Source organism: Canis lupus, chromosome X (assembly GCF_048164855.1).
Source record: "Canis lupus baileyi chromosome X, mCanLup2.hap1, whole genome shotgun sequence".
Classification (NCBI taxonomy): Eukaryota; Metazoa; Chordata; class Mammalia; order Carnivora; family Canidae; genus Canis; species Canis lupus.
Window position 1 is genome coordinate 33,447,412 of NC_132876.1, and position 25,736 is coordinate 33,473,147.

Sequence of the window (25,736 nt, forward strand, 5' to 3'; positions counted from 1 at the left end):
CAGGATTGCTATCTTTCCCACAGTATTGCACCATAAATACACATAAATATAAAAGTACATAATACAGAAAATCACATTCAGAGAATAGTTTTCTTAAAAATACTACATGCTTTAGATGAAAGGAATCAAGACAACCAGAAGTTAAAGTTCCGCAATAATAGATGAAAAAAATTAAACCCACCAAAAATACATATATATCTACGTATACATTCATATACACATACGTACATATATATATATATTTGGGAGGTTAGAGAAGGTAGAGAGGGATACAGATTTTCTGCTGGGAAAAAATTCTAGTAAAATAAGACAATTACACATTTGCAAATATAAACATAGTATTCATCTCCATCCTAAATTGTCATTATGTTTATATAAAAATAGCAATTTGAATGCTACTAATGATACTGAGAAAAAAACTTTTCATATTTTTTGGTACACATCACAGAGTTAGAGAAGGTTCATAATAACCATTTTTGACAGATAAGCAACCTAAGGCACATAACGATGTATCTAAGTATCAGGGTAGCACTTATACAAGTATTAGGATATGACCATGACAGGTACTGTGATAAAATTACTCCAGACCAGTATAATGCTAAAGATTTAATGTGCTAGAGAAATTTCTGTAGTACTTCTGTTATCTTCAAGCTGAAAAGCTGTTTCATGGAATTTTCAGTGTCAGGTAAAATCCAAACTCTATCACAACCCATGAGGGCCTACATCTTTGACCTCATCTATATTTCTCACTTCCCCTGTCCACCACAACCCCACATTCACACTTTGGCCAATCAGATGATTCTTTACCATCTTTAGGGTGATAACTCAAGCATTATCACATCAGAAAAGCCTTCCCTGACCACCTTAAAATAGCCTTACCTGCTTAACTTTCTATCACATTATCTATATTTTGTTTCTTCATTGCACTTATTACCACCTGAAATGACCATTTACTTGCTTATTCTTTTGTCTCTTCCCTGCCCCACTAGAATGTAAGCTTCATGAGATCAAGGCCTTTGTTCCATCTACCACTATGTACCTAATACCTAAAGAGTGCTGGGCAAAAGTAATTATTTGCTAAATGAATGTTGAATAACGCATGGCTCTGGCTTTTCTTCAGTAAATACACGTATCTTAAGTTTATATATCCTTTAATCAAATCCTGGTTTTAAACTAAAAGAAAAAGAACTCTAATCAGAACCAGTTAGTAAGATAATCTTGACAAGATGGAGAGAGAATACTTGAAAGCTGATAGTCATTAAGAACAGTTAATGCATATTAGAGAAACACCTGTAATTATCTTACGAATTAAGTATATTTATCCAATTATCCTCCAATAACTGTTCATTAGTAGGAAAATCAGAAGTACTATACAACATTAATTCCATGGGTATGTTCCTTAAGTTAACCTAAGCAAAAATGCACACTACTAATTCCTCTACCTCAATATAATTTGTTTGAATTAAGTACTTAAAATCATCACGGATTAACATTCTCACATTGATCAAAACTGCCAAGCACTGATTAGACTTCATTTTATTTGGCTTCAACAAAACTCTCCTGGACTTTGAACCTTTGAAAGGTATCAAGCTCTGTAAGGTAAACTGTGGTTAAGTCACAAGTTTGATGGAGTGATATGGCACCTACCAGAGGATCTAATCTCTAGAGAAATTAATCAAGATTTCTTAGTAAAACTTGATTTAGTACATATATAGTCATCTATGATCCTTTCTCAGTGATGTCAAAGGTCCAGGTCCTTCCCCTAGCACCTTGATCAGGCTGTGGAGGTAAAGCAATGGAAGCCAAGAATATGCCTGCAGACGACACCAACTCAGACTTCAGACACTCATTTATTACCTCCTTCTGGAGATGGACTGCCCCATTACTAAAGCACGAGGCCTACCAAATCCCAGCTTCCCACCATCAGGCCATTTCTTTAACCCATTTCTATCACAACCCCAGAAATATACTTCCTTAAGTAGTATGGTGGGGGGGGGGGGCGCTGGGTGGCTTAGTTGGTTAACCATTTGCCTTCAGCTCAGGTCATGACCTCAGGGCCCTGAGATAGAGGCCTGTCAGGCTTCCTGCTCAGTAGGTGTCTGCTTCTCCCTCTCCCTCTGCCCGGCCTGCCACTGCCGCCAAGTGTGTTCTCTCTCTCTCTCAAATAAATAAAATCTTTAAAACAATAGAAGTATGGTAGGATCATTCAATTTCTAGCAATTCAGACCACTGTCTCCCTCCATCTCTGTTGGATATTAGAGAACTGCCTGTACTTTCCAGAGTATTCAGTTCTACAGTTTGAGCTTTTGAATTTTAATAAGCACATCCAAAAGACTAATCATTTTCACAAATAAGTTGCACAAAAGTAATCTACACTCAGGGAAATCTTATTATCTACTAAAGAACAGTGAGCTAAAAATTTCAGTTTTTTAAAAATTCAGGTCACTTCTAGTTTTTACTAGTGAGGAAGGGGAAACTATTAACAGTGACCAAAGTGAAATTTTATGTATTTATTTATTTACTTTTTAAAGTTTATTTATTGTGTTTTTTTTTAAGTAATCTCTACCCCCAAAGTGGGGCTCGAACTCATGACTTTTAGATCAAGAGTCACATGCTCTTCTGACGAAGCAGCCAGGTGCCCCTAAAGTGACATTTTAAAAAACACTTTATAGAGATGTGATCTCTACTCTCTTTTGCTAAGAAGGGGGGGGGGGAACCCACCACCACCAAGAAACAACTGTTAAATAATGGCCACAACAGTCCACTGATTCCTATCAACACAATCCCTTTGTTCAAGTCTTGACCTTCTAACTGCCTCTTAACCATTCTCTGTGCACTTAGTCTCTTGCCTCCAAACCATCTCCCACCCTTCCACTCACTCCATACCTTTAGTTAATTCCTCAGCAAAAAAAAAAAAAAAAAAAAAAAAAAAACCTCTGAAGAGCACAACTGGTAAGACAGATAAAAATTGACTTTTAAAATATCTTAAAAAGAAAGAAAGAAAGAAATAATAAAATATCTTGCTTCAGGCAGCCCTGGTAGTGCAGCGGTTTAGCGCTGCCTGCAGCCTAGGGCATGATCCTGGAGACCCTGGATCAAGTCCCAGGTCAGGCTCTCTGCATGGTGCCTGCTTCTCCCTCTGCCTGTGTCTCTGCCTCTCTCTCTCTCTGTGTGTGTCTCTATGAATAAATAAGTAAATAATCTTTTAAAAAATAAATAAAATAAAATATCTTGCTTCAAAATTTTAAAGCTCAGAGTTTTTTGAAAAAGATTTTATGTATTTATTTGAAAGTGGGGGGGGGCAAGGGAGAAAGGGACAGGCAGACTTCATGCAGAGCTGGAGGTGGAACTCGATCCCATGATCCTGACATGGGCTGAAACGAAGAGTTGGATGCTCAACCAACTGAGCCACCCAGGTGCCCCAAAGCCCAGAGTTCTTTTTTTAAAATTTATTTCTTTGACAGAAAGAGAGCACAAGCAGAGGGAGCAGCAGAGAGGGAGAAGCAGACTCCCCACAGAGCAGGGAGCCTGATGTGGGGCCCGATCCCAGGACCTTGGGATCGTGACATAAGCCGAAGGCAGACGCTTAACTGACTGAGCCACCCAAGGATCCCTAAAGCCCAGAGTTCTTAAGCTGACATTCAAAGTTCATTGAAATCTGCCCCCACCTCACTTTTCCATCATTTCACTGCTGAAACATTTATATTGGTCACACCAGTCTTTCAATGCTCCCAGCAAATTCTGTACCTTTGCATATTAATGAGCTCATACTATTGCCTAACATACAATGCTTTCCCAATTTTTCTCTATCTGCCTATGCAGATCTCTTCCATTGCTCAAAGCCCAGCACAAGTTCTACCTCCTCCCTGAAACTTTTCTCTTCTATTCCAGGTACCCATGCTCTCCTATTGTTTTATCTCCCCCAAACTCCTTGGAGCACTTAGAAGTCTATTCTATTCTACAAACACCAATATCTCGTATACATCTCTCTTCTGTGAGATTGTAAAATCATCAAAATCAGGACTAAACCAAATTCTTCTTTGGATTGCTTAAAATATCAATAGATATGCTGTTATACATGATATTCACTCAAGAGTCTGAGTACATTCATGCTACAAAGGAATAAACTGTTGATGCATGCAACAACTTGGATCTCAATCCTTTGAGGCAGTCTCAAAAGGTCACACACTATATGACTGCATTTATAGGATATTCTTAAATGACAACATTACAGAAATGGAAAACAGCTTAGTGGCTGTCTGGGGTTAGGGATGATGTGAGGGAGGGAGTGTGTGTGAATTTATAAAAGGGTAACACAAGAGATATCTTTGTGGTGATGAAATAGATCTGTATCTTGTGGTGGTAGTTATACAAATATACATATGTAATAAACTGAAGCAAAACCATATACTCATATTGTACCAATGTCAAATTTCTGGTTTTCATATTGTACTATAATTAAGACATAACCACTGGGTGAAATGGATGAAGGATACATAAGAGTTCTCTAAATTACATTTGCAGCTTCTTGTAATCTATAATTATTTCAGAAGTAAATAGCAATATCCAACTTTGTGTTTATTTACTAAATATGTATATTTTCTATCTAATTTTATTCAAGTTAAGCACAATCTATAATTACTGAGATAAAGTAAATTTCACAAACCTATTTCTTATAACCAATATAAATATCTTAGAGCTAAGTGGCTTTAAAAACCTACAGGCATAAACAGCAATCATCTCTGGATATGGGGATTGGGAGGTGGACAATGAGGAATGAGAGGGAAGCTACATTTTCAACCATCTACTTTTTTGTACTAAGCAAATTTTAACCATGTCCATGCATTATTTATAATTGTTTTTATCAAATAAATACAAGAGAACTTTTATAAAATACAAGGAATGAAGAATTATGATTTAATCTTAAGTACTCAGTTTAAGAAAAAAATTATCATTAGCTTTCAATCTCTTGCATATCCTCCTCCATTTTTATTATATTCTTTCTCCCTCAGACATGATTGATACCTTCAACTTTGTGTTTGTCACTCCCTTGCTGTTCTTTATACTCTGTGCTTCTATCTCTAAACAACACATTATTTCGTTCTGCATGTTTTTGATCTTAATATAAATGGAATCTTACTGAATGTATCTTACTGTGACTTGTTTTTTCCCCACCCAACACTATGGTGCTGAAATCCATCTATGTCATTGTATATAATCAATTCATTCATATCTACTGCTATAGAATATATGCCACATGAACACACCACAATGTATCAAAGAGATGAATATCCAACGTGTATAAACAGAAAGTAGGGACACTAAAAAAATACAGCACGTTTGAGATTATACATACATTATATATAGTAATACACAAACATACACATACAGTATATACTCTATTTGATGTAAATAGTTCTGTTTGATGATATTCATGGACTTAAAATGGCTTTCCCTAGCATAACATCTCAATACCAAACTCCTTTGCTTGGAGATAAGGCTGGGGTTGATTTTTATATATAGTAATGATACTAAAGCATGTGCCCATAAGAAGTATACAAGTTTTTGGTTATTCCACATTTTTGTCATGCAAATATTACTTTTTCAATTAACATACACACATATTTTATAGTATTCTTCTATTCTAAAAATTATAAAACAAAATTAGTGGAAATCTAAAAAACTTACAGTCCCTTCCTTGTAGCACAGCATTTGTTTAGAAATAACAATCACACCTAGTAAGATACAATGACAATATTACTTAGCAAAAAATAACAACAAAAGAAAACCAAGATTTACATAAAATAGAAAAATGAATGAAAAGTGTACACAATTTTTGGAGATATAACTCTCAGAAAACAAAACTTACCTTTAATGTTGAAATTCCAACCTTTCCTGGAGACCTGTACAGAAATAAAAGGAAGGAGGTGTTGAATAGTGGAGGCAAGAAGGGAAATACTTCTATACATTTATTAAAGACACTTTATTAAAGCCCATATTTTAAAAAACATTTATACATTTTGTGATTGGAAAAAGTCTTCTGTGCACATAGAAAATGTAGACAACACAAAAAGTAGAGAATAAAATACAAGTAACCCATAATCCTACCATCTAGAGATTTGAGTATGTACCTTTCATCTTCTCAGATACATAGAACATAGAATACTATAATAAGCATCCTTGTAAATAAAATTTTGTGCTCTTCCACGATAAATTTCTTGAGAATAAATATTCTAGGGACGCCTGACTCTTGATTTCTGCTTGGGTCATGATCTCAGCTTTGTGAGATCAAGAAGGGTTCTTGATGGTAGGGCTCCACAATGGGCATGGTGCTTGCTTAAACATTCTCTCCCCCCTTCTCCCTCTGCCCCTCCCCCACCCAGGTCATGTGCCCTCTCTAAAAATAAGTAACTCTTAAAACAAAAACAAAACAGTAGCTATATAAAATAGTGCCCACAATTTAATTGTAGTGCCTAGACAATATAATTCCATGTTAACAAAGGACAACTTCCAAGAATGAAAAATATATTCCCAATTATTTGGCTTCCCTGGCAAACAAACTGCTATGTAACAAAGTCCTCTTTACCCAGAGGTGATTAGACCAAGGCTATTCCGATATTTAAAAAAAGAAAAAAGAGGGTGCCTGGGTGGCTCAGAAGATTAAGCCTAGGACTCTAGATTTGATTCAGGTGATGATCTCGGGGTGGCGAGATCAAACCCTGCTGAGGGCAGAGTCTCCTTCTCTCCTTCTCCCCACCCCCCCTCACTCTAGTGCACTCTCTCTCCAATAAATAAATCTTTTTTAAAAAGAGAGAAGGAGAGAAAAGATTCCAAACAAAGGATGTCTAAAACATAAGTGCAATCCAAAGAACATAAAAACAAAAAACCTTGAAGAAGCCTGAATTTCTATGTAGCACATATTCTGAATGCCAATTAGGAAAAAAGAAATCATCTGCTTCAGAGGTGTAGCAGCAAAAGGAAATAAGATTTAAAAAATGTAGCCCCCCCCCAAAAAAAATGTAGGCCCCATATGAGGTAGAGAAGAGAAGAAAGAGAAAATCCGTCTTCCTCATGAGCCTCACTTTGAGCAATCTGGCCAGGTTTTTTAGCTGTCAAAAAAAGGAAAAAAACACAGAATGGGGAGTCACATTTATCTGTTATGTAACAGATTTCATAAAGAGCACTTTCTAGCCATTGATTCACAGGATCTAAATTATGGGCCAATTGTTGACATATGTGGAAATATTCCAGCTTGGTTCTAACAGGACTTTACATATAGTCATGTACAAAGTATAAGGAGTAATTTATTACTTCCTTTTGAGAGCCAAGGGGACATAGTGAAAAGAGCAAGACCTTTCAAGCATATGGACCCTGCTTAAATGTTCTACCATTTACTCTACGTGCGATCTTGATCAAATCATTTAATTTTTCCAAGCTTCAATCTCCTCCTCTGTAAAAGAGGGTAAAGAGGGTAAAAGCACTCTACTTCATAGAACTTCTATAAGGATTAAGTGAGAGCACATGGGGCATGCACAGTTAAGTGGTAGTTTCTTCAGAAGCTTTAAATTAAAAAAAAAAAAGCTTTAAATTGCTTCATTGAAACTCACAAATGAGCTTCAGCCAGTTTCTCCAAGATACTGTCAGCAGTGGGGAGCCTGAGATCAATTTCTGAAACTCAGAAAAGATAACCCACAGGCTGTCATCAAGCTCCAGCCCATTTACCAACAGGGAATATGAATAAAATCAGATTATATTGAGCTGGTGATTAAAATGGAATCTGGTTTACATTTTGAGATGCCATTGAACAAAAAACTAGTAACAAAAAAACACTCATGTTTGAAACATTTTAAATGTTACAAGGTTGTTATGGTCTTGGTTAGCAGTAAAATGTCAGGCTACTATACCTTTTTCTAGGCTTATCAAGCCTAAGATTGTCTTTAACAGGGTAGCTTGTAAGAACAGCTTGTTTGTTTGTTTGTTTATGATAGTCACACACACAGAGAGAGAGAGAGAGAGGCAGAGACACAGGCAGAAGGAGAAGCAGGCTCCATGCACCGGGAGCCCGACGCTTGTCTTTAACAGGGTAGCTTGTAAGAACAGCTAGCTTGCTTGCTTGCTTGCTTACTTGCTTACTTACTTATTTATTTATGATAATCACACAGAGAGAGAGAGAGAGAGAGAGAGAGAGAGAGGCAGAGACACAGGCAGAAGGAGAAGCTCCATGCACCGGGAGCCCGACGCGGAACTCGATCCCAGGTCTCCAGGATCGCGCCCCAGGCCAAAGGCAGGCGCCAAACCGCTGAGCCACCCAGGGATCCCTGTAAGAACAGATTTCTTTTGTGATACATTTTTGAACCATTTATAGAACACTGGCATCTAGTAAAAGTGAAAGCGCATTTGTAATTTGTGAAGTTGGCTAAAATGATGTGTATCATGTGCCAAGATGAGAAAAGAACAATTCGTTTTACCCTAAGAAACAGTAAATCATTATTTAGTATTCCCACAGGAAGTGTTCCTAATGGGGCATTGTAATAATAATAAAACAATGGCCATCATTTATTAAGCAAGTGCCCAAAATCTTGCTAAGACTTGCCTTGTTTTAGCTTCTTTTGTCCTCACAACTTTCCTATGAGGTAGTTTTATTACCTTCCTTATTTTACACAACAAAAACAACTGAGGCTTGGGTCAGATTAGGTCATTTAAATTGCACTGCTAGTAAATAGTAGGGCCAGAATTAGACCCCAGGCAGTCTGACACAAGAGTCCACTCTCTAAAATACTTTGCAGTATTGCCTCCTTTCTGGGTAAGGCCTTAAAAGATGATTATGAAAATATTCTAATTGGTGCTAAGAATGTACGAACACTAAAGTAAAGGCAATTAGTGCTGCTTCTTGGGTTGGACTAGACTGATTAAAGTCAAAAGCTCTGAATTCTGATCTGCCTTTAACAACTACAATTAACACCTAATTGATTTGGCACTGCCAGGGAATAAAAATAATGAAATGTTCCATATATAAAATTTCAAGAGAGACGAAGCTTCTCTTTTAGTGCCAAACTTCTGAAAGTATTTTAATTATTTTTGAATTTCCATTTCAAAAGCTGCTTGTAAATAAGTACATTATAGGCTAAGCCCTGCCATTCCAGTAATCTTTCCCTTGAAAATACCTTCTTAAACAAAGGATATAAAATTTTCCCTTTCTTACTGACTCAGAGTAATTATGCTCAAATACCACACTACATTTTAATATAGTAATGCCCTTCAGGGACATTTATTTGTGGGGAATTTATTTGCCTTCACACTACAGGACCCTAGGCTATTATGCTTGGAATGTCTGTGTTTTACAGTTTTGTGTCTCTTTCCTCAATTTAAGTGGTCATTTTAATTGGTCAGTTCTTACAGTTGGCCGTGTGCCTGTCTTTAAAAGCTTCTCTCCCCATCTCCTTCTAATTTTTGCTTCTAATCTCCATTGAGCTGGGAAACCAGGTTTTTAAAAATGGAATTGTATGCTAAAGGAAGAATCCAGAGATTCTGAGTGAGGGTCTCCCCATGAGAATTTTTGTGCATGACTTTACTGTGGACTTTGTGGCACTATTTTTGATTGGTTAGAGGCTGTTTAAGTGATTATTTCTTATTTTCAGCTGTACTTCAGAATCCATTAGCAAAGTAGTAGTTGCCCAGTAAGCCAGGTATCACTAATCTTTGGTATCCCTGGACAAACACTCAACTCCTCTGTTTCTGAGTCTCTAACTTCAAAGTCGAGATAACATTATACTATTTCAAGCTGATTATGTGCCTAAAGAAAACAATTCATGTTCAAGTTTGGGGACAGGAGAAATGGGCATCTAGAGGTCAAGAAAATTGAGTTTTCCCAACAAACTAAACTGCATGACCTTTAAAAGCAGAAGTTTTTAGAGTTCCTGTAATTTTAGGAAATTTTAAGACCCCTCATTAGTTCAGGAGTGAATAGGTTAATTTGTACCACAACTAATGATCTAAATTTTATACCCTTTGATTTCCCTTAAACTTGAGATATACTGTAGGAAACACTGACATAATCCAACACACACATCCAGAAATGTCCAGTAATACTTTTTCTAGTTAACTAGAAAAATATTCCTTCAAAATGTCTGTAGATACTAAATATTGGAAATTAGATTCCTTCTTTTTACAGGTCAAGGTCAGTAATTTTTCCTAGAAAAAGTCCAAATGCCTACATAAAATAACTTTTACTGCACCACACACAAGTGAAATCTTTAAAGAATTCTGAAGTGGGGTGCCTAACTGGCTTGATCGGTAGAGCAAAGGACTCTCAATCTCAGGGTTGTGGGTCCAAGCCCCACATTGGGTATGGAGCCTACTTAAAGAAAAAACAAAACAAAACAAAAAACTCTGAAGTACCAGGTAGACATATTTAAGTATTGGTGGTATACTTCACTTAAAACCTAACAAAGCAAAATAAGGTCTTCAAAAGTTCATTTAGAAAATTTTATCATAGGATATTTTCAAATGAAATATTTTCAACGTATTAAATATCTGATTGACAAAGCTTAAATAATAAATGTGCAAAAAAATGTACTTATGAAGGTGAACAAAAATATAAAGGCTAAACTTCCTTGATTATCTAATAGCAAAAGAAAAACTTCCAACATACTAATACTAGTTACAAACACAGAAAATCTTTGATTTTGTACCAGTTTCTGAAATTGAAGACACTATCTACCAATGGCACTATTATATTTAAACATGAAAAACAAGTAATTTCTAAAGCAGCTTCACAATAAAATCTGTTGTAAAAAAGTATTGATACTCTACTTAAAAAAACCACATTAAAATTATTTCTACTGTGGCTTCCACTTAGATTTTGAATATAAAAGCCATTTTCAAATTAGTACTTCAGTAACTTTCAACACAGAATATCTTAATTCACTATATCCTGTTTTTAAAAAGGTTTTTAAAATTTATTTGAGAGAGCAAGAGCAAGAGCCATCACAGAGGGAGAGGAAGAGGGAGGAGCAGACTCCCTGTTGACCAGGGAGCACAGGTGATGTGGGGTTCCATCCCAGGCCCTGGAGATCATGACCTGAGCCTAAGGCAGACACTTAACAGACTGAGCTCCCCAGGCACTCTTCATTATATCCTGTTTTGGGTAAGAAAGTTGTTTTCATACTTGTTGAGTTTATACTAACAAAGCTCATGTTTGAATATAAAATAATGTGTGACAGATGCTTTCTCAAAGTCCCCATCCATCTAGCATTTTAATTATCGTTTTCCTTTTGCAGCTAGGGTATTTGTGTTTAGAACAATTCATCTTAATGTCTGCACAATAGAATTTTTAAAATTTACATGGCTTCCAAACATTGCTTTGGTGATTTGGCAAGACAGTATAGTAACTATTTTTCTTTTATAAACTCTGACCTGATTTGGCAATAGCCTTCATATACCTCCAGCAAAATTTCATTAGAATAATAAGGTCACTACTCCCAAAGGTAGGTGCCTAGTCACTAGACTTGGATCTGATGACAATGACCGCAACTTACCTAAAAGTTGCCCAAGTTTCCATAGGAAGCACAATGTTTAATCCTTTATAAGCTCTGACATAACAATACTGCATTCAATACAATTTCAGTGAAAGCTAACAAATATGTAAGCAACACAACGTTTTATTAACCCCTTTAAGATAGCTTGACTTTGGAACTTACTAAACCTGACTCTCTAGTAATGTTGAGAACAGTTCTCATATACTTCGGAAAAACAAAATCAATCTTATAGAAAATGCATAACAGTAGCCTACTTTTAAGAGATTTGGATGCACCACAACTGTGGGTTTTCTGTCACAGGTGTTAGACATGAGTCTATATATCTATTGATGTTACCTACTGTTAAAGGTATTTACAATAATTGTTTTTAAAATACTGAAAGGAAAACAAAACAAAACCCCAAAATCCTAAAAGGACTTTAAAAAAAAGGACTCAGAAGGGAAAAATAACAGTTATTAAAGATTTTATTTGAGGGATGCCTAGGTAGCTCAGCGGTTGAGCTGCCTTCAACTCAGGGCGTGATCCTGGAGTCCCGGGATCGAGTCCCAGACGTCGGGCTTCCTGCATAGAGCCTGCTTCTCCCTCTGCCTGTGTCTCTGCCTCTCTCTCTGTGCTCTCATGAATAAATGAATAAAATCTTTAAAAAAAGATTTTATTTGAGAGAGAACCAGGAAGCAGGGGGGAGAAGCAGAAGGAGAGGGACAAGCAGATTCCTCACGTAGCCGGGAGCCTGAAGTGGGCTCTATCTGGAAAGAAGCTTAACCACTTAGATCAATGAACTCATTTCACATGTGAGGAAAATGAGGCTAAATCATTTCCATTCATGGAAAATGCTAGGCACTGGGTGTAAGATTTTTTTAAAATTTATTTATTCATGAAACACACACACACACACACACATAGAGAGAGAGAGAGAGATATGCAGAGACACAGGCAGAGGGAGAAGCAGGCTCCATCAGGGAGCCCGATGCGGGACTTGATCCCAGGTCTCCAGGATCATGCCCTGGGCTGAAGGCAGCACTAAACTGCTGAGCCACCCAGGCTGCCCGGCACTGGGTGTAAAACAGTGAACAAAGCCAATATGATCCGGACCATCCTAGAACTTAAGATCAAAGGCCTAGTTAGGATTAGGACACAAGGCTCTTTGCTGATTTTAACAACCCATGCAGCCTGTGAACTTCCCTAATAATTCTAAAAAAAAAAAAAAAAAAAAAAAAAAACGGGTCATGGTTTCACATGGGTAGGTAGCCAATCAAGTAAAATTGGCCACTTATTAAGGCTTTGAAAATCCAAAGCTTTAATAATCCAAATCCACCACAAATTGCCCAGGGAAGAACAGGGGACCCAGAGACTGAAAGGGCAACATGACATCAATTTGGAAGTAGAGGGGCTAGAAGTTTAGCTATATAGTAAAATAACATGAGGATTCAGGAGATATGGGGTTTAGCCCTGAATCTGCTAGTAACAATGAATGTGACCACAGAAATATATTCTGGGGGAGTTTTTCCAGCTTTGAATTACGGCCATTTCAAATGTATACAAAATTGGGAGAACGTTATGAACCCACATAGACAACATATTGACAATGTTCAATAATGGTATCAATATTCTTCCCTCCACACCCCTGCCAGGTTATATTAAAGCAAATTCCAGAAACTGTTTTATTTTTACCCATAAAAATGTTATGTATCTAAAAAAGACTTCTGGGCAGCCCGGGTGACCCAGCGGTTTAGCGCCGCCTTCGGTCCAGGGCGTGATCCTGGAGACCCCGGGATTGAGTCCCACATTGGGCTCCCTAGAGACCCAGGATCAAGTCCCACATCGGGGTCCCTGGAGTCCCGGGATCAAGTCCCACATCAGGCTCCCTGGAGACCCAGGATCGAGTCCCACATCGGGCTCCCTGCATGGAGCCTGCTTCTCCCTCTGCCCATCTCTGCCCCTCTCTCCGTGTCTCTCATGAATAAATAAAATCTTTAAAAAAAATAAAAAAGACTTCTATTTAAAACATCACAGTACTACTATCAAATTTAACAATACACTATTATACAGTCACGAATTCATATTGCCCAGATTATCTCAAATTTTTTTTTACAGCTGGTTCCTTTCAATTAATACCCAAATAAGGTCCATGTGTTACAATCAGTCGATTGGCTCTCTCAATCAATAGGTTCCCCTTCAATCTCTTATTTCTTGCAGTTTATATATTGAAGAAATAGGTTTTTCATCCTGAAGAGGATTTTTAGGGCAGTGAAACTACTCTTTATGATACTATAATGAGGGGTACATGTCATACATTTATCCAAACCTGTAGAATGTACACCAAGAGTGAACCCTCAGGTAAACTATGTACTTCGGGTGATTATGTCAGTGTAGACTCATCAACTGTAACAAGTGCACCACTCTGATGTGGATGTTGATAATGCGGGAGGCTATGCATGTGTGAGTGGGAGGAGGTAAATGGGGAATCTCTATACCTTCCTCTCAATTTTGCTGTGAACCTATAACTGCTCTAGAAAAAAATTAAGTCTTGGGGCACCTGGGTGGCTCAGTGGTTGAGCATCTGGCCTTTGGCTCAAGTCGTGATCCTAGGGTCCTGGGACTGAGTTCCACATCAGGCTCTCCACAGGAAGCCTGCTTCTCCCTCTGCCTATGTCTCTGCCTCTCTCTCTCTCATGAATAAATAAAATAAATTAAGTCTTAAAAAAACCCAACCAAACAACAAAAAGAAACTAGGTTGTTCATCCTGTAGAAATTCTCATGGTCCGAATTTTGTTCACTGCATCTCCACAATGTCATGTCATAAAAAATATTTTAAAGGAAAACATGCAGAAGAAATTGTAGGGATGGAATGGGCACATATCCAAAGAAAACTGCAAAAACCTGTAAGAACAATATCAGAAAGATTGGTGCTCAGAATGTGCTGGTATTTAAAAAAAATACCAGCTTTGATTTATATTCAGAGTAAGAACAACAAAAGGTACAGGTCTGCTTATATGTATAGGCAAATATTAGAATGGAAAAGGCTGTCTCAATTCTTTCTTTTTTCCAATTAAGATTACTGAGAGTCAAACCAGAAAAGGAAAAACAAATCATAGAATGAGGAAACTGAATCTCAAAGCATTCAAGGAGATAAAAGTACTTAGATAATCTAAATGAGTTCAGTTCTCCTGTCCTAGACAAATTATATCCCAGCATACCCTGAGAATTTACACAGCTTACTCCCTTATCTAAAACCTTTAAAGAATCAGAGTCTGGAAGAAGAAAATGAAAAAAAAAAAAAACACTCAATGGTTAACAGTGGAAAGTAGATGTAAAAACTATACACAGATTCAATTCTAAGCAAAATTCTTAAGTACATTAATGGTTTAAAGGCCCTAGGTGTGGGTAAAAGATAATCATTAAGAGTAAGTATTCACAGAAAGCCTGTCATATGAGATTAATCTAATTTCCTTTTCTGATAGGGTTACTGGCCTATGATATAAAGGGAATATTGTACACATGCAAAAAAAAATATCTGGATTTAAGCACTAAATTTTATAATACTCTCACAATATCCTTTTTTAAAAAAAATATTTTATTAAGTAATCTCTACACCCAATGTGGGGCTCCAACCCACAACCTAGAGATCAAAAGTCACATGCTCTACTGACTAAGCCAGCCACAGATAGCCTTGTAGACAACAAACAGATGTAGGCTAGAATATATTCAGGTAGGTTTATAACTGGTTGAACATTACTCAAGGTAGCTGATTAGTGGATCAATGAAAAACCATAAGGAACTATTAAATAATTTCTCCTGTGTTCTATTCTACTTTTTTTCTTAAAGATTTTTTATTTTTTCTTAAGATTTTATTAATTTATTCATGAGAGAGAGAGAGAGAGAGAGAGAGAGAGAGAGAGAGGCGGAGGGAGAAGCAGGCTCCATGCAGGGAGCCTGACGTGGGACTAAATCCCAGATCTCCAGGATCACACCCTGGGTTGAAGGCAGTGCTAACCGCTGAGCCACCTGGGCTACCCATCTTAAAGATTTTTTTGTTGTTGTTTTTTTTTTAAAGATGTTATTTATTTATTCATAGGGACACAGCTAGAGAGAGAGGCAGAGACACAGGCAGAGGGAGAAGCAGGCACCATGCAGAGAGCCCGACGTGGGACTCGATCCCAGGTCTCCAGGATCACGCCCTGGGCTGCAGGCAGCGCTAAACTGCTGCGCCACCGGGGCTGCCCTCTTAAAGATTTTTTAAAGTGATCTTTACACTCAATGTGTGGCTCCAACTTACAACCCCGAGATCAAGAGTCTCATGCTTTACTGAGTCAGCCAGGTCCCTCAATCCTACTTATTCATTTATTTTTAAAGATTTTATGTATTTATTCATGAGAGACAGAGAGAGGCAGAGACATAGGCAGAGGGAGAAGTAGGCTCCCCCTGGGGAGCCTGATATGGTATGGTACTCAATCCCAGGACCCTGGGGTCATGGCCTGAGCCAAAGGCAGATGCTCAACCACTGAGCCACCCAGATGCCCCCCTTATTCTTATTAATGTCTTGAATGTGGACACAGATGGTACATCTACCAAATTTGCAGATGACACAAAGTAGGAGGGATAAGGAATATACTAGCTGACAAGACTCATAAGTATTTTAATACATTAGAACAAGAAGCCCAATCTTAACAGAATGCAATATAGTAGGGATAAATGTAAAATGCATGATTGGAGAGATATGACTTAACAGCAAACCAGATCAAAACATTTAGACATTTTTGTTGATTGCTCACAGTAGAGGCTGTAATAGGGTGGCTGAAAAAACTAGTGTAATCTTAAACTGAGTTAACAGAACTACTATGCCCAGGGCAAGGGGAGTGGTAAATTCTGTTCTACTTCACACTGATAAGAACACCCTTAAGAATACTGTGTACCAGTGACGCCTGGATGGCTCAGTCATTTAAGTGTCCGACTCTTGATTTCAGCTCAGGTCATGATCTCAGGGCCGTGAGGTCAAGTCCCATGTCAGGCTCCATGCTGAGCAGGGAGTCTCCTAGGGATTCTCTCTCTCTCCCTCTTTAAAATAAACAAATAAATAAAACTATGTACCACTGGGATATCCACATTTTAAGAGAAATACTGATGAGATAGAATATATCTGAAAAAGAGAAACCAATTTAGTGAATGTTCCAGAAACCAAGTAGAATGATATATAGAACTAAGGACACTAACTATCCTGGAGAAGATAAGGAAGAAATGAATGCCTCTTTACTTTTTGGATTTGGGATTTATTTTGCAAAGTATAGGCAGTGAAACTTTGCATATTATCTAATTTTCTCATTGAAACATATTTTTTAACTTGTAAACTGTTATTTTATATTTGATATGTACAAAGAAGTGTATGTAGTATATGCATGTCATTATGAAACATAACAAATAAAAGGAACCGAGATTTACCAAGTCACCTGAAAATGAGTATAGCATCAAGACCAGTATGGCTACTGTGTTGCTCTACTCTATCTGCTGCCTTTCCCTTAGAGGAAACCACTAGCCCAGATTTGTTTTTTGTTCTTTCTTACTTTATCATTTAAAAGCGTAAGTTATCCCTAAACAATACATTGTTAAGTTTCGTTATTTCTGAGCTTTGTTTTCACTGATGCACTTTCACAGAAAAAAGTGTTGGACTCTAAAATAAACACTGCACTCAAAAAATTTTAGTATTCCTGTCAGAATAAAGGCTACCTTTATCATTACACAATAGTTGTATTTAAATCTCACAACTATGCCCATATCCACCAGTCTCCTTCCACTTCTTCCCCACCTAGGCCTGCCAAATTTAGCAACTACAAATATAGGCTGCCCAGTTAAATTCCAATTTCAGATAACAAATACATTTTCTGTATGTTTATCTAAAATTGGAATTTCACTGGCAGTTCTGTATTTTATCTGGCAACTCCACTCCACACCCAAGTTAATTAAGTGGACAATTAACCCTATGATCTGTTAGTGTGTAATAAAGAGAAAAAGTGGGAGGAATTGCCTGGTCAATGTCATCATATAAATATTCATCTAAGTATTCAATAGTGTTCACTGATCAGGAAAAAAAATTGCACTTGTGTGAATTCAGTCAAAGCTTTCCCACAGTGCATTCAGTATATATGCCTAAATGCAAATACCACTGTATAAATGCAGTTAAGTACATTTTTCAAAAGCACTCAGTGAAGAGTAGGAAGGTATATTATTAGCTTAATTATGTTGGCTTATATTGTCCCCTCACAAAAAACAAGAACAAGATGGCTACTGTAACAAACTGACAAAATCTCTAGATATGTAAATTGACTTATAATCATTATTTAAAGATATCTATATCATTTTGAAGCTGTCCTCAGTCAACATGTTCAAAATGAGGTTAACTTATATAGGTCAACGTCAATAGCCAACTTTCTAGATCAATATCAATTAAAATTATGTTGTCATTAAAAGGGGATTCAACTAGCACCTACCTGGCTAAGTAGGTGGAGCATGTGACTCTTGATCTTGGGGTTGTGAGTTCGAGCCCCACATTGGGTACAGAGATTACTTAAAAAACTAAAACCTTTAATAATAAATAAATAGGGAGTGCCTAGGGGGCTCAGTCTGCTAAGTGTCCATTCTTGATTTTGGCACAGGTCATGATCTCAGGGTTGTGAGATCAAGCCCCTGTTGGGTTTGGCACTGAGCATGAAGCCTGCTTAAGATTCTGTCTCTCAGGATCCCTGGGTGGCTCGGTGGTTTAGCACCGCCTTCGGCCCAGGGCATGATCCTGGAGTCCCTGGATCAGGTCCCACATCAGGCTCCCTGTGTGGAGCCTGCTTCTCCCTCTGCCTGTGTCTCTGCATCTCTCTCTCGGTGTCTCTCATTAATAAATAAATAAAATCTTTTTTTAAAAAAAGGATTCTCTCCTACCTCTGCCTCCCCTGTGCCTACCCCTTTCACACACTCACGCTAAATAAATAAATAAATAGAAATTCAATTACTATATATACAAAATCTTTTTAGGGCACTCTTCATGTTATAAAAAGGATACTAGAAATATTTCAGATGTAGTATTTCTCAATCAAAATACTGCAATATGAGGTATGTGCTTCCCAAGTCTGTCATTACATAATCTCAAAATCCTTCCACAACCAGAATCACTAATAGCTCTAGATTTGGATTTAATCACTTAATTAATCATTTAATCACTAATAGCTCTAGATTTGAATGGCAATCAATACAAGTGTGTATTAAGAACCTTTATAGGGATGCCTGGGTGGCTCAGTGGTTGAGCGCCTGCCTTCGGCTCAGATCATGATCCCAGGATCCAGGATCAAGTTCCGCATTAGGCTCCCTGCAAGGAGCCTGTTTCTCCCTCTGTCTGTGTCTCTGCCTCTCTCTGAGTCTGTGTCTCTCATGAATAAATAAATAAATCTATAAAAAAAGAACCTTTATAAATTCCCCCAAATAGAAGCTAGTTGCATGCACTGTTTTGCCTGGCTTACTGCAAAACCCACGTTTTGAAATCAGGTATTGACATGTCTGACTATAGGTAGGATTCTTGGTTTTTCAGAGCTTCAGCAAGTGGTTTCTCTCCAGGCAATCATTGGATCACCTTTCCCAATTTTAAAATTAAATCTTCAGCACTCATATGATGAGGCTCTAGGTTAATGAGGCCTTAAAATCATGGTGCATGTGCTTAAGTCTACTTTTGAAAAGAACACTGCATTTCTGTGGTTTCAAAGAGCCAGATCCCATAAACCACCCTACCTCTAAGGTTCTCACCCTTTAGCTACAGACACATCCTTCTGCCTTTTGGGCTTGATGTTCCTTTACCTCTTACCTGAGGGTTGTTATCTGAAAAGCAAACAAACACAATCTGTAAGCCTTTTGAGAATAGGGAGGAAGGAGAGTGCAAACTAAACCTCTATTTGCCACCTGCTTCATAGTCAACTAAACAACAAGGAACTCAAAGACCCACCTCCTGCAGTACACAAATAAAATATTAAGAGCAATCTCACACTTAACATTCACATCTCTAGACTTCGTACTATACTAGGTGAAAATATACCAAGATAATTTGGCAACACACAAAAACATGGACAAAGTCTTCTTTTTCTGTCAGTAAGAGGACGCACCTTTTTCTAGGCTCCGAGAAAAAAAAAGGTGGTTGGCTCTTGAAGGAGCCTCTTGCAAAATTCCTGACAGACTCCTAAAGAGGTAAAATGGAACAATGATATGGAAGAAGGAGTATAAGTGAGTCAGCTGGAATAAAGCTGGGGAAACATTTTTTTTTTAATAAGAAGATGACTACCAAGGGCTTAACAGAGAATTACCCTACAGCTTGATTTTGTTTTTATCCTCTTCTTTTTGCCTTTGCCATCAGGAAACTATAAAAGTAAAATAAGCTTATGCAGTTTGTCAGAGAACTGAATTGAGCAGAACAAAAAAACAGCTTGCCTGTACAAAGAAGGTGCAGGGATTCTAAGGTTCTTGAGGTGAATAGGCTATGAGCACAGATAAGGCCTTACCAAGTCATTAAAGTAAGCAGGTAATTAAAGAGTTTTGATTTCTAAAACCCAGTAAGTTGAAATAGGAAGATCTAATGGTAAACTAAGACCAACACACAAGTGGCTAAGTCTAAGTTAGGAATCAGAAGGGTTCTGGTGATCAGAAAACCCTGGCATGAAGATTTTCTCCCCACTTAGGCCAGGCAGGAAAACAACATCAAACACAAAGCCAAAAACAAAGCCAAAAAACCACAGAGTTGAACAAAAATTGTAAACAGTTCAAATTTAGATAAGATACCGTTTTAGCTTTTAAATCTTGCTCTAAGTGCCTTGTTTTTAAAACTGGAATTGAAGTGTTATATACTGATTTTATTATATAAGATTTTATTTCTTTGAAAGATAAAGAGAATGCATGAGCACATATGAACGTCCTTGAGGAGGAGCAGAGAGAGACAAGCAGACGCCATGCTGAGTGTGAAGCCTGAGGTGGGACTCAATCTCATGACTCTAACTAAGATCAGGACCCAAGCCAAAATCAAGAGTTGGGCATCCAACTTACTTAGGTACATTTTTATGGTAAGTTTTATTAATCATATATGAAGGAGTAAAATCACTCATAGAAAGTGGTAAGTCAAATAACATCTTCAAGTAATAACAATACTCAAGTTAAAGAAATGAGATCTAAGAGAAAATCATTTGCTGGCCTTTCAAAATCAAATCATTTGTAAAAATAAACAAATTAAATAATTTGTGACAGTACCACACCTATTCTCACAACTCTAAGTTGGCTGCTACCAAAAGTGACAATCCCAACTCAACCTGAAAAGTCTAGGAATAGCAGGAAAGAAAGTGTTAGGCAATCACAAATGACTCTTATTTTCCTAGTACAGCCTTAATGTCATGTTTTAACTAAGCTGTTGAAAACGGACTCATTCATATTTCCCTAGATATATGGCAATACTAATTTATTAACAAGATTAACAAAAAGCCAAGAATATAGTTATAATTATCAAACAGGGAACTAACTGAACCCTAGAGATGTGAATTACTACTTCTATTATTCTTTGAAAGGCCATTTTTAGTTTTAAATACTATGAAAGCCATGAAGTAGAATATATCTAAAATACCTAATAACTGGGATCCTGGGGGGGTCAGTCAGTTAAGCGTCTGCCTTCAGCTTAGGTCATGATCCTGTCCTAGGATCAAGTCCTATGTCAGGGTCCCTGCTCAGTGGGGACTCTGCTTCTCCCTCTGCCCCTACCTTCTGCTCATGCACATAAACACTCTCTCTCAAATAAATAAAATATTTTTTCCCAAAGATTTATGTATTTATTCATGAGAGACAGAGAGAGAGGCAGAGACATAAGCCGAGGCAGAAGCAGGCTCCTTGCAGGGAGCCCAATGCGGGACTTGATCCCAGGATCACGCCCTGAGTCAAAGGCATACTCCCAACCGCTGAGCCACCCAGGTGTCCCACCAAATAAATAAAATCTTAAAAAACCCTAATAATGATTTTATCCATATTAATGGGAATAGGTGGTGAAAAAAATTTGGCACAATAGCTGTTTTTTTTAAAGCAGGTTTTGTGGCAACATTTATAAATAATCTTTAATAAAATCAAAGAAAACTTCATAAAGAAATATAAATCTAGTCACATATTTTTGTTTTTTTTAATCACATATAAATTACAAACTTAAAGGAGATCCTTAAGCAATGATGTGCATTCTGTCTAAAATGACAATCTGATTTTTCAAAACTGATTTATATAATTCATGCAGCTTTATGCCATATTCCTGAAAGAACATCTTGATAATCTATTTACTAACAAAAATAACAGAAAAATATATCTGTTCCCTGGGCCTACTCAAGAATTCTTTTTTTTTTCTACTCAAGAATTCTAAACTAAAAACATTCTAGTTTGCACATTTACAGACATTTAATAAATACCCACATTAAAAACAACTCCAGGAAAAGGCATCTATCTCACAATGTCCCAATTTGCCCAAGTGGGTTAGATAAAAGTCACATCTCTTAATGATTTTTTTTAAGATTTTATTTATTTATTCACAAGAAACACACACACACACACACACACACACACAGAGGCAGAGACATAGGCAGAGGGAGGAGAAGCACGCTCCATTCAGAGAGCCTGATGTGGGACTCGATCTTGGGACTCCAGGATCATGTGCTGAGCCAAAGGCAGATGCTCAACCATTGAGCCACCCAGGCGTCTCTCTCTTAATGATTTAAAGTAATTTCTAGTAAAATCATAACAGAAACAGGTAACTAAATTTATGACTGCCTAGAGAAGTCAATACTAACACAGTCATGCTAAATCACTTTGTAACTTACTCTTTAAAAATAAACAAGAGGCTGGGTGGGCTATGGGCCATATCTGAAGCTTTAGCAAGTTAATGTGCTAATATGATTTTTGCAAGTTATCTAAAACATGCAATAGTGTATTAATCTTAGAAAGGAAAAGGTGGGGGCGGGGCGCCTGGCTGGCTCAGTCGTTGGAACATATGACTCTTGATCTTGGGTTGTGAGTTCAGGTCCCACACTGAGTGAAGAACTTACTTAAAGAAAAAAAGTAAATGCCAATAGGATCAGCCTATATAAAAATTTGAACTTTAAAGAATCTGTCACAATCCTCCTTTAAAATTTTTTACATAAATCAATTCTATTGTCAGTGAACTTATTATTCAGACTTTGAGATTCTTCCTTTTTCTCCTTCTGAGTTTACTGCTCATTACCAAAGATGGGCAGAGGAACAAAAATCAAACCAAACCATTCTTTTTTTTTAATTTTTATTTTTAATTTACTGCTGTCTATGATAAAAGCCTCGATGGAAAAAGAGGTTGTAAACTAATGACTGAACTGAGGTTTTGGTGTAACTGATAGCTTTTAATTATTCATGTTCTCCTTCCATGTCATGAATAGAAAAATAAGCATACTTCAGTACATTTAATATTAAGCATTTTATTTTATAAATTTTATATTATATAACTATGCTTTATGTATTTGAATTTCTATTTCTGCATACTTTAATGAATATGTATTAAAGACTCAATACTCTAGAAAAATCTCAAATTACCTTAAATGCTTATTTACATAAAACATTCTGAGTGGCACATTTATTATTAATTATAAAAAAGGTTATTCAATCTTAGATCTTAAATAGTAATTACTGATAATGTTATTTTTCTAATTAGCTACGAGGAATGCATTTTTTCCTACTAATTTGACAGCCAAAAGAGGTTTGATTAGGTGGAAAATATTAATAACTACCACATGCATTCATTGTGACTGCTAGAAAACAGCTTTCAAGGGGAAGAAAAAAAAAGAAGCATTGTGTTTCCAATTAGTGGCTTGTAGCCAAAAATATGATCAGTTATACCAAAAAAGCAAAACAACGCCCCCCTCGCCAAAACTGTGGCCTAAGTAAACAAGTGACAACAATCTCCAAAACAAACACAGAAAAAAAAATCCAGGATCAAGACTTTTTGATGAAGCACAGAAGCCCAATCAGCAATAGCTCACATCTTGAGGGGTTTTCTCTTAGGAACAAGGAACATACTCCACGAAATGTAGTTAGAAGTATCTGGGATTCCAGCTCTTGCAGCAGCAAGGTCATTTTCTGACCCAGCTACTGTACCATAATCAATTCCATCAAAGCTTAAAAAGAACATGAAAAATACTGCTTATTGTTTTATTTTTTTTTTAGAGATTTTATTTATTTATTTGAGGAAGCGAGTGAGCGCACAAGCAGGGAGAGGAGAGGGAGAAGCAGACTTCCTGCTGAGCAGGGAGCCAGATGCGAGACTCTTATCCTGGGACTCCAGGATCTTGACCCAAGCTGAAGGCAAATGCCCAACCGCCCGAGCCATCCAGGTTCCCCTGCTTTTTATTTTTCTAAACAATAAATTATACATACCCAAATGGCAGGAGAGTTAGTCTCATCACTCTAACAATTCACACTTAAAATATAACATCACAAATGTTTACAGTTTAGAAAAGGAAAGTAGGGAGAGACCTAACGTTTTATATTTTCATTCAAAACCATTATCTAATTACCACAAAGTAGTGAAGTTCCACTTCTGTTGGCTAGCCCTTATCTACCTTGGACTGAGTTTTATTTGCAAAATTAGGATAAAAATTGTCCTACCTATCCCACAAAAATTGTCCCTTCTGCCTCATAGAGCTGCAGGATAATCAGAAGAGATAATGTGACTAAAGAAGTACCTTTGAAAACTCATGCCCAACACTGGTTGACAGCATGGCATTATTCTTTACACATAACAACACACAGGACTATAATACTTATTATGAACCCATTCATCCCTGGAAGAAAAAATTGATAACAAGAAATTGATATGACTACGGGATAACTGACAACACCTCCCAAGGCTTCACTGTTCACATTTAATATTTGCTGAGTACAGGATGTCCTCAAGTTACAAAGGTTCCATAAATCCAAACCACTGTCCTTGCCTCAGCCCCCTCCATTTCCTCCGTCTTTACTCTTATAGGAACTGGGGTAGGAGTGGGGGTGCAGATTTGGGAAAACCAGGAAGTTCAAAAGTAGAAGAAAATGTGAAGAGAAGTGGACCACCACAGAGCATGCCTACTCACCATCCCTATTACCATCTAAACCTTTTGTTGCTACTACATAGCAGCTGTGAACATCTCTCTCTGCTGGGAAATAAGGCAAAAGTTAAAGGTCAACAGCCAAGAGCTATGGCCTGGAACAAAATAGGGACAGTAAAGTTCACTTAAAGGAAAAGAGACTGATCTCAGTCATTAGCCTTAATCTCTAAAGCCAACCCAATATAGATAAAATATCAATTGCAAAGTATTGACAAACCTACTCACTTCCACTCACAAATGTACTAATTTTATCAAGCTACTACCTATTCATTCTGCTCACCTGTCTTCCATTAACCCAATAAACCTACCCCCACAAGTGGAATGCTAACCAATCCCACTTACCAACACATCTGCTATATCCGATTTAACCAATCTTTCCCTAACTCTTCCCAAAGACCCAGCTGTTATAGTGGCCATCACAGTCCCTTCTCAGTTGTAAGGGACAATAAGTTATTAAATGCTAGTGAATTTCTGTAGTAATGACACTGGGTAAACGAAGGAGAAAGCTGGGGGTAAATGAGATGGATATTAAGTTCATCCTTGGCTAGTTTTTCCAGTTCGAGAGCAATGCCAGAAAAAAACACTCCCACCTCTTCTCTTGAGCCTACTTAGTAACCAGGATGCTTGCTTCTGAGAAAGTGGGTTTGAATACAGCTTCTACATTCTATTCATTGGTTCTCTAGAAAGTTTGACCTGTGGTTCATAAGAATGCCTACAGTTCAACGAGTTTGTACCGGAATAGTCTATGACAATTAGTGGTCAAGTAGGTTTTATACAGGTATGGCTTGCTCTGTACAGGTTACCCACTGGAAAATATTAAGGTTTTCTGTCAGAAATTTCCATTTAAAAAATTTTTTTTATCTTCCCCCTCACTCCTCACTTTCTATATAAAAATGATCAGGATTAGGGCCCTATGGAAAAGTAAAGCTTTTATTGCCCTTAAATCTATTTGTGGAACTAAAATAAAGTTCTCTTTTGAGCATTATCAGAATTTCACCACAGTTTTGATTAGGATATATTAGTCTTAAAACGAAGCCATTCAAAT

The 25,736-nt window shown here is 37.2% G+C and overlaps 1 protein-coding gene across 2 annotated transcripts in view; it reads right to left on the bottom strand.

Moving 5' to 3' along the window:
* WDR44 (WD repeat domain 44) overlaps positions 1 to 25,736 on the bottom strand; it is an 81,521-nt gene that overhangs the window by 47,378 nt on the left and 8,407 nt on the right. Inside the window, exon 2 of one of the 2 annotated variants that reach the window (XM_072817977.1) lies at positions 5,870 to 5,903. In XM_072817977.1, the coding sequence (XP_072674078.1) occupies positions 5,870 to 5,903 (34 nt within the window). Of the gene's footprint in view, positions 1 to 5,688; positions 5,732 to 5,869; positions 5,904 to 25,736 lie in introns of those variants that run through there. The other variant, XM_072817978.1, reaches the window with a different exon arrangement.